Genomic DNA, 12,728 nt, shown 5'->3' on the forward strand with positions numbered 1-12,728 from the left:
GACAAGAAGGTAGTGGAGTAAATTTCAAATCCACAATGTTTCTACTCTCTCTCTCTCTCTCTCTCTCTCTCTCTGAATCTTTCTATTATTTGCCTTCTGTTTTTTGGTTTTTTATCTTAGTTTCATATTCTAGGGTTTTTAGGTTTATTGTGTTTATGCGATCAAAATTTGGGTAGTCCTGATTGATTTATAATCTGGGCTTGCTTTCATTGGTTAAAAAATGGAAAATTTTGTTGTTTTTGTTGGGCAATTTGGGTTTTAATCTATGACTTATTATCTGATTTTTGTTTTCCGCCTTCCTATTTGTGCTTTTGATTTTAATCCTATCAGGGGTTTCTCTACTTGAAAAAAGGGTCAAAATTAATGAAGTCCTTACTTTCTATGAATACAAGTATATGACCTTTGTTTTGACGCTGAGAAGAAATGCAAGCTTTTTGTTGTTAATTTTCTGTTCCAATTTAGTTTTCAGCGATTTAATTTTGATTTCCTTTTTTTTCTTCTTCTTTTTTTTTATTTTTATTTTTTATTGTGCAGAGAGAGTTGGAAAGAGAGAGATCTATGGGAGGCCCTTCACTACTGTCAGACCGGTGCCCTCTAATACTGATGAAGAGATTGTTGTATTAGAGGGCACAACCAGATGAAGCATGGAGTTGAATATTATGTATATGAGATTGTTTTGGTATTGGACAGATTCTTTTTCTTCTCTTTTAGTTTTATACTCTTGCACATATTGTTTGTTCATCTCTTTTCCATTATTATTATTATTTTTTTATCTGAATGCAACCAAATGACCAATCTTTGGAACTCTAGCATATTTTTTTATATATGTTTTATTTAATTATTAGGTGTCTATGTGTTAGGAGGAACTGGAGCATGACTATAAGAAGAAGAATGAAAAGCCACTTCAATCTGCATATTTTATAATTTTAATGAGAACCAAAGCAGTCACAATGAATCTAAGAGGAGATATGAAAAACTTGAAATCTTTGACTTTCAATTCTTTTATTCGTTTGTATGTTATATGACTAAACATGTACCAAACATTGACTTTGTTATCATGTGATTGTTCATAATTGTTGGCTCATTCTAAGAAATCACAATGTGTATCACTATTGCACTCTTTTCTCTGTAAAAAAAAGGGGGTATTTGGTATCGGATGTTGACTGAACTCTTTCCTCTATAAAAAGAAGGGGGGGTATTTGGTATCAGATGCTGACTGGTAAAAATAAGCTGAGTGGATGTGTTTTGTTTGATTAAATGATGGAGATTACTAACAAATTATTTCTTATGATTTAGTATTTATTTGTGTCTTACACATTACAATTAGGTGTTGGATTTTGAAAATTTTCTTGGTTTTAATAATTGAAGGATGGGAAAGAGGAAGGTGCTAGACAAATACTACTCACTTGTCTTCAACCCAGAGGCTTTTGAGGGGTCAAGCATGCATGATGCTCCCCATAAGTAGATGTTATTGGTGACAATTATTTAGGTATTCGAAGGTTCTAATTCTACTTCAAATGTACAGATGCTTTGCTGAGCTTACCATCAAGACTGACCCACAAAATTTCAACTATATTGTTGAGTCTGGTGCTACCAAAAATTTTGAACCTGTGTGAAGAGGATGAGGCAAAATAAAATAAATAAAAATAAAAGTCTTGCAATCTTTTGTACATATAACATGGTTTTTGACTAAATATTTTGATTATTCTTTTAATTCATTAGGCAGCAGCGACAATAACCATAAAAGAGAAAGTTGGAGAGATGGAAGATGCAATGAAATCTTTAGAGAAGAAAAGCCTTGGATTTGAAAAGAAAAATGGACATCATTACTACATTGGATGGGATGAAATCTATGAAGGTATTATTTGCTTTACCAATTCTATTTTTATTTATTAGGGTAGGCTATCATCTCACAGTGCCACAAATGGAATCTTTAAGTCTCAAATAGCCTATGTAAAAGATTATATGATTATAGATCAAAGTAGAAGGCCATGAAGGTTGTCTCTGGCCTTTCAGGTATAGGTTTTTATTTTTTGGGATGCTCTTCAAAGCATATACTTGGTTATGTGATGGCAATGTTTCTTTTAAATTTTCCTTCAAATTCACTCACTTTCTTAAAGTAAATTTTATTTTCTTTAGTTTATAATATCTGGGTCTTTATTTATTTTTTTTCAACTTTTATGGGTTCAGTTCTTTTTCTTTTATTTCATGGACTTAATCAGCAAACAAGGTACCCCCATGTGGTACTGCTCTTTCTTATCAATTTTCAGCTTCAATCTTCTTGGGTTTAATCCTTATTCAAATATGTTAAAACTTTTAAGGTTTTTGTCTTAATTGGTGGTAGTTGAGACTTGAGTGAGGATCTTGCAAAATATGCAAAAGTGTTAGTAGTAGGGGCTGATGGATTGGGCTGTGAGCTACTAAAAGACTTGGCTCAGTCAGGTTTCCAAAATCTCAAGGTTATAGACATAGATAGGATTGAGGTTTACCAATTCATGTTTTTTTTTCTTTTCTTTTTTTTTTAAATCATCACACCCATGTCATAGGTAATTTAGAAGATGTTACCATATAATAATAATAGAAAATCAAAAAAAAAAAAAAGTGATTTGGAAGATGTTTGCACTTGGCAAAGTAGGTAAATGAGATCTATCAAGTATTTATCTTCCTATTTAATGATTAATTGTAAGCATATAAAACAGGCAGTCATGAAGGTTTCAGTTGCAATAGTGAAACTTGGGATAGTATTTAACATTTTATGGCTTTTACAGAAATTATGAACTTGAAGTAGAGGAATGAATTTTGTTGCCAAGTTGTGATGGGTGTGAACCCTCATCCCTCAATTTTTAGCAAAGACAACATTCTTGGTGGCTGTGATGTCAAAGTTTACTTCATGCTTTTTCATTTCATTTTTTACAATTTTGTGGAAAGAGTAATGGAATTGAAGTTGAATAAGACGAAAGAGAGAATCTTTTTTATGGTATGGCAATGGTATCTCCTGCATCGTCACAATTTGGCATTCCAACTTCTATGATTGGTGAGAGCATGCATTGGTAACTGTTTCTTCACTGTGTTGGCGTGCTTGACACAGTAATACGTGATGGAAATGTATGGTGCTGAGGACATAGATATAGTTGTTTCTTCAAGTAATTTCTATTTGAAACCAAGGTAAACTACATATAGTTTCGATAATGTTTTATAGAAAGAGAATGATTGAAACTTTACTCTTAGTTTTAATATAGAGCTACATTCCATTTGCAATGAGATGTTGACTCCAATTCCATTGATGATTTACGAAAGTCCCCTCTCTATATACCTGTTATCAATAAGTTATTTATGAAATGTTTTCCACATTGTCATTTGACCTTTTGACAATAGATTAATAGTTTTGTACATGAGCTATGATGCTACTTAGATTGATTACTTGATGAAAAAATTAGTCTCTTATTGGTTTTTTTAATTTTAATTTTTTATTTTTTTTTACCATGTGGTTGATTAATTATCTTTTTATTTAACTAGCCCGTGCATCGCACGGGTTAGCGACTAGTTTTTCATTATAAGCGAACACATGAACTTTTTCAAAATTTATAAATTTTGAGTTTCTTTAATGTTCTTATCACCCCAACAATTAAGGGTGTTTGGTAAAGTATCTTTTTCTCTTTCCCGCAGCAATTTACATGAAGCTTCTTGGACATGCGAGAAGCCGTGTGGCACCTCTTAAAGAAAAGGGAAAATGATTACTATAAAAATATATAAAATTTTCCATTAATAATTTTCTTAATTATGCATTTTAGTTCCTTCTCAAAAAAAAAAAAAAAAAAATTATGCATTTTAGTTGGTACTGTATTTAACTTTTAACATCCGGCACAAGAATTTGTAATACTTATGTATTAAGAATATCATAATATTCTTAGTATCACTTAATATTTAAGCACAAAAAAAAAAAAAAAAACATTTAAGCACAAAATAGAATAAATAATTGCGAAATTTATTTACATTTTTAATACTCCTATCACTTATGTTGTTGTTACAATTGGTTATCAAAAAAATTTGTTATTTCAATATATAAATTCTCTGTAGTAAAATTAGTTTTGTTCTTATAAAATACCCTTATCCTGTCTCAAGGTCCTCTAACATCTTACATGAATATTAAGAGTTTGATTTTAGACAAAATGATTTGTCCACAAAACTTACTTCTTCACCACCCCACCTCACAAGCATGGAATCTATTTAGTATCTATTTGGTATAACTTTAATTATTTATTTATTCAACTTATTTTTAACGCGGAATTTGTACGAGGTCCATTTTTTGACAATTGGTGTAAATAAGATATACAAAGCAGTCGGCTTTTGAAATATTGTCCCTTGTAAACCAAATAAGTTGAATTTTAAGCTCCGTAAATTACTCCATCTTATCCCACCCATGCGAGGAAAGGGACATTGAATTGAAATAACACACCATGATTTTGTTTTTATTAGATTATTTGATTTTATGAAATATAATAATATGAAGATTCATTTCTTTACCTAATAAGATTTTTCTAGTATTTTTCTATACCTAAATTATTCACCTTTTATATTGTTAAGTTATGGGGGTATTTTTTACCATAAAAATTTTTTCTAACTCTTTTGAACGTCAAGACAGGAGAACCGTCGGGCTTTGAGTCCTCCCTTGGTGTAAGAACAACTGTCGGGTCTAAATCCTATTTTGACCACAAGGGCACCTTGTGTTGTTGCCAGAGATTGGAGAGAGTTGGTGGTGTTTGCAACCTCAAGAAAACTAGACACCAACACCCTGTCTAAGTAGAAGCTAAGGCAATACTGTGGGCAGTGAAGTTAGCTTCTTAAGAAAATTTTGGTAATATGATTTTTGATGGAGACTTCAGAAGTTTTATTGAGGAATTAAGTGATGGCGGTGCTGCTTTTCCTTGGAGAATTAAAAACTTTGTTGCTGATGTGAGATTGCTATTGGAGAGCTCTTTAAATGTCAGTTTTAGTTAGGTTAACCATGAAGCAAACGGAGCAGCACACTCTTTAACTAGATGGTCTATGCTTAATTCTATTTTTGGAACTTTTGATTTAGGGAATAGCCTTACTGCTTTTATAAATGTAATTTTGGAGGAGGTGTGCCAGTAAATAATTGGCAACCCCTCTACTATTTTGTTTTGTCTGTTTAGCTTTCAATAAAGGTTTTCAATTAATTAAAAAAAAAAAAAATGACATGGTAGTATGACTATAGTTCCATATTTCATTTTAGGTAAAAATATCAAGAACAAAATTCTACTTTAAACTAATTTGTAGACAATGGCTATAAACTTCCCTCATATTTATTATAAAATGTAAAATTTGACAAGTCCACAATTACATAGGAGTTAAAGAATCAAAATGTAATTCTGCTACATGAAGAAGTGTTTCTTACTGACGCTGCAACCAACATATGAGGCTTTTCTGAATTCTGATGTGGCCATTTTGAAGCAGAGGAAGGACAAGAACTTGAAAGCTGGATTTGTGATCTTACTTGTTACACAAATCCAATATAAAAAAAATATAACCATGGGCTCTCCCTCTCATTATGAACGCTTCTATCAGCAGCTGTTGTGTCGAGAATACGTCTGCTGTGATTCCTCCTAAAATTGCTAATTATACTTCAAACAATAATGAAATCAAGATGGCAAGATTCTTACATGGCAGTCTGCTAATATTGTGAATGTGGTAATAATGAGAAGAGATTAAAATCAACAACCAATTCCAAATACTTGTTGTTTGTTCATTTAGACCCCTAAAACTAGATTGTTTAACCTATTATATTAACCAAGTGATTACTTAGATTAATTATTCAGATCTAGGTTAAACTCAAATAAATTATATCATGCAAAGCAGCGGAAAATAAATAACACTACAATATGATGACCTAGGAAAACTGATGAAACGAACCGTTTTAAGATAAAAATTTAGAGAGAATTTAACTTAACTATCCTCAAGGTAAACACATCCACTATAAGAGAATTGAAGTTTTTACAATAACATTTAACACTAAATCTATTGCTATCTCCAGTAGTAACTTACTGACACGACCACGTGCAAGTTCCAAATCTACATACTCCTTCTTTTCTTGGATTTACACCAACACAAGCCGCCTTGCTTGTGACTTTGAGATCCCACTCAAAGGTTTTAGATCACCATCAGTAATGATCTTGATGTAGCAATTATGTTTTACCAAACGCTTGATTGTAGTTTTTGCTCCGGTAGATTCTTGTGTAGTTAGAAGGTACAAAACCTTTCAGATTTTACAAAGAGTAACACACAAGTCTTTTCCATACCTTCAAAACGTGGCTAAGGTTTCCTTTTTATATGTAGAGAAGTTTAGATGAAACCCTAAACGTTTTAGCGGGCTTGGGCTTGTTTAAATATTCTACAGAAAAACTGTGCCTATGATTTTCGATCGGTCGAGCCTAATTCTCGATTGGTCGAGCTTGACAGAAACTTTCTTCATTTTTCTACAGTCAGCTGAACTTGAACCTTGAAACAACCAGTTTTAATCATTGCCTAATACATGGACAAGACATGTTTTGTTCTCGGTTTGCCAACACACTAAAAACATGATTCTAAACATTTAAACCTAAATCTTTAGAACCTAACACTTGTAATCTGATAACAATTTAAAATTGAAATTTGAAAAACTAAGAGAATACATTTAAAAAAGAGTTAAAAAAAAATATCTAGACATAAAATGAAGAAGAAGAAGAGGAAAAGAAATTACAAGAATGTAAGGATAATTGCCAATTTTTCAAGCGATGGCGATTGATCCCTCAGAAATTATTGGTGTTGAAAAACTCTAATAACATGGATTGATGGTTAGAAAAGGGAAATACATTGGTTTGTGATTTGTATTGCAAGGAATCAACTGTGATTTCACGAATTAGTTGTGGGCAATAAATTTGTCTTAATTATATATTTTTGGATAAGAATATATTCCATAAAATTACTTGATTTGAATTTGGGCAGTTTCCTGGAACTTGGTCTTTAGGCTGAGACGTGGCTAAGAAATCATAGGAGATCATTTTATAGATAGATGAAATAAGAATCTGATTTTACAACACGAGGCTAGCTTTTTCTTGGAAAAAAAAAAAAAAAAACCTTTAAAGATGCTAATTATGGACAATGTTGACTCTAGCTTTCAGAAAGATGAGATTATAATTTTAGCCCGTAAAGTTGTGGTTTCTAACTAGCCTTTGTTAGCTTTAATTTTGTGCCAAATTTAGTTGTAATTCATTCAATCATTTTCCTGTATTTGTGTGGGTTTAATTGTAAGGGATGAGTGTGAGAGTTGGTAAAGAATCAAGTGTCAAAAGAAGATTAGTGAAGTTTGCGACTAGCTCATGAGAAGCTCGCGAGTAAAGCAACCCACGAAAAGGCCACATGTGAAACATATAACTAGAAGTTGAAGAGTCATGCTAGGTTGTCAAATTTGCGAGTACTTTGCAAGAAAGGCCATCTCGAGAGGTGCTCACAAAACTCTCTGTTTGGCAAAAATGAAAAGTGCTTTACCAAATTCTTTATCCATACTATATATACCCCCATTACCCACGAATTTTAAAAAGTTCTTTTTAGAGAGAAAACCCTAGCAAAACACTTGAGAGTTAAAGATTGTTATACCCATAATCATCTACACATTTTCTTATGGTTTTCCTTTACTCCTACATCTCCATCTCTACATCCTTGAAAGATTCTTAGCCCAAACACTTACTTCATCCATTCTGAGTATTGAGACATATTTTGGTGCCTTTAGGAAGCATTAGAAGAAGCAATTGAGTGGTGGTTGCAATCGGGTTGAATTGGAGGATCCAAAAAGTTAGTGAAGACAAGACTCCGAGAAGTCTGTTGGTAGTAGGAGCTTGAATTCACTAGTGGATCGATTTCAACTTGGAGGGTCACGGAGAAGTTTTTCGCCAAGTTCTTCAGTTTCCTCTTCAATAACATGTCTCGGTGTTATCTTGTGTTTGTATTTCTCTTCCTTACTCTTTAATCTTTACTTTTATTGTCTATTGTGGTTGCATATGGCTTAGAGTAGTGTTACTGGGTTATTGTGCTCATTTACTCTTATTCTGCACTTTGATAAGTTAGAGTAAAAACAATCTAGCCATAATTTTAAAATTGGGGGTCTGAATAAGTTTTAGTGTTTTCACACTAATTGAGCTTTCATAGCCAAACTTATATATCTGTACATATGCGAGAGCACACTTCTAGGCAAATTCATGGTAGAAGATGATAGTGAAGCATTGGCAAAAGTAATAAGTTAGCTATGCAAATATTGTCATGGATATGATGAGGTGAACTTCGGCTATCATGTTTGTTTAGCTAGAAGTTATTGGTCTTGGCCTAGTTTAGTAAGCCTTGATAAGTGAAACTTTTATATCAGCTTGCATATAAAATTGGATTTTGTTAACGGATAAATATGCATTTAATTAATGCATCATTAAAAATGTTTTTATACAATTTTTTATTTATTTAAATAAAGTCATATTGTACACATATATTTGAAAAGACACAATTTAATGAATTTGTATGTGTATGCCAATGACTTATTAACATGTGCATTTTATTATTATTTTTTTAAAGTGTGTACTGCAATTCATAATTAAATATTTATTAATTTTTAATATGTGCCTTTAGGACACTATTTAATAGGACCTTATAAAATTGAATTAATAATTTGGGTTCTTAAGAGACGGCAGGCATGTAAATACTAGATTGAGATGTAGACTCACTAACTAGAGTCTAGAGGTAAAACAAAAGGGCAATGTCTATTACACACATGACATATCTACTTACACATACTATAAATGCACATTACTTTTGCACAAAAATTGTGATTTGAAGTCATGATTTTAGTTCAAAAAGTGTGTGTACAATGTATGTAAGTGAGATGTGTGTAAAAGATATTTTTCAATGAAAAAAAAATTAAAAAAAAATTGATTTTTAATTTTAGTTTGTTGTTATAGTAACTACTACATATGACAGTTTTTATTGTAGCAAGCTATTAAAAAAATTTAGATATGAGAACTCCAATAAAACATATTTTTTGGTTGTTTGGGAGTTAAAATAAGAGCTCTAACGTGAATGCTCTAAAAGATTCAAGATGATTGATAAGTGTATAGCCCATTTTTCCATGCTATTATGGCCCTTATTTTCTAGCATTAGCTTGACTCTTTGTGCTGGCTTAAATACATGAACACCGGTCTAGCAATGGCAGGATAAGATCATTTTTCAATGGAGTGGAGAACCTTAGCCAAGTGCATATTCTGGGGTATAGTAGTTTTGGTTCAAATCCATGTGAGTAGAGGCTGCTTTAAAGAAGAGAAGTTGGCACTCTTAGAAATCAAGGCGTTTATCAAATCCAATGGTGCTACTGATAGTCTTCTCCGTTCATGGGTTGGCGATACAGAGAGTGACTGCTGTACTTGGGAGCAACTTACATGCAACTTCACCACAAGTCACGTAATCGAGCTCTCCCTCAACAATATACATACCTTTCGAGGGTTTGCCTTTTAAAGCTACTAAAATTTGGTTCCTCAACGTTTCTTTGTTATGGCCTTTCAAGGAGTTAAGAAGTCTAAACTTGTCCAACAGTGCAATCGGTGGTTGGGCTGGAGACGAAGGTATATGTTATCTTAATCTCTCTCTCTGCATTTCATCTGCGTTTGTTCATTACGGAGAAAAATGAAAAATTCCACATTCATGGAAATAATGAAATTTAAATCCAAATAACAAGTTTAAGAATTGAAGCCAAATATACAGACTTTTGAGTTTGAGATTAGCTTTTGTTATAAAAGGTCCTTTAAAATATTTCCACTTTAATCAATACAAAGAATTTAAACTTTAGTATCCATGCATTATTTTCATGCTTTAAACTTTAAAGAAGTTTTTTAGATTTGTCTAAAGTTTGTCATAATTAAACTGTTTCGACCAAGTGTTTTTGATGTAATATTCTAATTAAAAGTTAAAAAAATAAAATTCATATAATGCCCTTTGGATTGGAATTTGGAAGTAACACGCTCACGGATTTCCACAACGAACATGACTTGACAACATGAATTTTTCTTTTTTGGGGTTTTTTTTTTTGGTAGTTACAAGAATTAATATTTCATTATAAGCGAACACATGAATTTAATCAAGATTTCTAAAATTCGCATTTCTTAATGTTCTTATCACCCCAACAATTAAGGGTATATGTTTGGTGAAGTATCATTTTCGCTGTCCTGCAACAATTTACACGAAGCTTCTAGGACATGCGAGCTAGAAGCCATGTGGCATCTCTAAAAAACAAGGGAAAATGATTGCCATAAAAATTTATAAATTTATACTAAGATTTATCAAAAAAATTTGTTATTTCAATTTATAAATTCTTATTTAGAAAGTTAGTTTTGTTCTTATAAAATAACCTCATCCTGTGTCAAGGTCCTCTAATATCTTACATGGATATAAAGAGTTTGATTTTAGAGAAATGATTTGTCCACAAAACTTACTTCTTCACCACCCCACCTCACAAGCATGGAATCCATTTAGTATCTATTTGGTATAACTTTAATTTTATTTATTTATTTATTCAAGTTATTTTTAAGGCGGAATTTGTGTGGGGTCCATTTTTTGACATTTTTTTTTTTTTGACAATTGATGTCTAAATAAGATGTACAAGCAGTCAGCTTTTGAAATATTGTCCCTTGTAAACCAAATAAGTTGAATTTTAAACCCGCCCAATTACTCCATATCCCACCCATGTGAGGAAAGGGATATTAAATAACACGCCATGATTTTATTTTTATTAGATTATTTAATTTTATGAAATATAATAATATAATAGATTGAAGACTCATTTCTTTACCTAATAATATTTTTCTAGTATTTTCTTAATTAGTTTTAATAAGAAACACACATTAGATTTGAACTAAAAAGTAAAAATATTTTAAATTATAGTAAAATGAAGAAATAAATAAATAAATTATTATTATTTAATTGAAAAAAATTCAATAATTTTAAAAAATATACTAAATATGGAAAATTAATGACAAATTTATTAAATTATTTTTTATAATAAATAATTTGAAATGAGATTAAAATAACTACTAAGTTCGAATATAATGAGAAAAAAACCTAATAATATTTATAATCTTTCTTTTATATAACCTCAAAATTTTTATTTGAAATGTGTAATATGTCTAACTGTACAGTACTTCTATTATATTTTTTCAATGTCAAAGTTTTAAATAAAAAATTGAACCCAAGTTTCCCTTTAACTTCTTAATTTGGGGTTGTTTAAGAGATTCTATTTTGTGTAATGATTGTATACAGATTCTTTCTTACATAGAGGTGAATCTCATATTTGTGGGGCTCATCTCCATATGGAAGAAATATAACATACAAAGTTACCCAAAATAATAAATCATGGTTTAAAGAGACAAGCTATTTTCTTTTTGGGGGTAGGGTGATTAGAACAAGATAATTAAAAACGAATAGAGTTAAATTATTCACCTTTTATATTGTCAAGCATTTACATATAGTTAACTATTTAGTTATTCAAATTGTAACCTTGCAGGTTTTAGTAGCTTGTCAAGATTGAAAGAGCTAGAGACATTAGATCTTGGTCATAACGACTTCAACAGAAGCGTCATGACATCATTGAGTTCGCTCACATCTCTTAGGACTCTGATTCTTGCCAGCAATGATCTGATGGGATACTTTCCTGCCGAAGGCATTGCTACTTTTGATATTCCTTATGAAATCTAAAATGGAATCCAATAATTGTTATATTTTATTCTTATCTGTTTTAATTTTCGTGCAGAATTATCAACCTTGGAAAACTTGGAGATACTAGATTTAGGTTCCAATGGACTCAATTTCTCCCAGAAAATGCAAGGTAAAGAGAGAGAGAGAGATATTTCTAACTTTCAGCCATTACTTGTCCAATTTCTTGTAGACTATGCAAATAGAAGGCAAATTTCTAAGCTATTCAAATACAAGAATAATTATGGAGATGATGACATCCGATCAAGATTGGTGGGGTCTTGCACTTTTACGTAGTTACATACATAAGAACGAGATAATTTATAAAAATATAATGCAATTATATGCAATATAGATAGGTTATTTCCTTAGGACAAACTATCCAATCCTATCACCATTTTCTTTTGACATATCCATTTATTTATTGTTACTCTCTCTCTCTCTCTCTCAGAGATTTTGTATTTATGTTTTGTTAGTGCTTTATCTATAGTTGGATAACATATTAACCTAATTTTTCCTGGACACTTTGAACTGTTATTATATAAGGAGCTTTTTTTGTGTGTTTGTTAATATTGGCTTGAATACAAAGTTGAACTCCAAAAACTATTTTAATAGATTTGATTCTTTAAACTGTTTTTAAATATAATAGTTTTACATTCCTTACCAACTCCAAGCATCCAGGCTACTGGTTATCATATTGGACATTAATAGTGTCTAACTATTCTTGCCAAGCTTAGTATTTAAGCTTTTATTTTTCAAAATAAGTACACTACAACATTTTGTGAGGAAAAACTAAATTCATCACCATTAAAACTCTTAGACGGGAGATGTAGTGAGGAAAAACTAAATTCATCATCATTAAAACTATTAGGTGGGATATGTAAGGATGTCTACAGCAATGAACTATTTTGTCGTGAAAAATGAGATCTAAGGAGATGAAAATATGCGTT

General features: G+C 31.2%; 1 protein-coding gene across 1 annotated transcript; it reads left to right on the plus strand.

Annotated features, from left to right (window-relative positions):
* Window positions 1–1,369: 1,369 nt before the first annotated feature.
* On the plus strand, window positions 1,370–12,075 carry LOC115990354 (receptor-like protein 45). The gene is made up of 6 exons (XM_031114190.1): window positions 1,370–1,434; window positions 1,526–1,610; window positions 1,723–1,858; window positions 11,591–11,746; window positions 11,837–11,911; window positions 11,972–12,075. Exons 1-6 carry the CDS (start codon window positions 1,370–1,372, stop codon window positions 12,073–12,075), a joined length of 621 nt encoding a protein of 206 aa, XP_030970050.1.
* Window positions 12,076–12,728: the final 653 nt, after the last annotated feature.

This window comes from Quercus lobata, chromosome 5, assembly GCF_001633185.2.
Source record: "Quercus lobata isolate SW786 chromosome 5, ValleyOak3.0 Primary Assembly, whole genome shotgun sequence".
Classification (NCBI taxonomy): domain Eukaryota; kingdom Viridiplantae; phylum Streptophyta; class Magnoliopsida; order Fagales; family Fagaceae; genus Quercus; species Quercus lobata.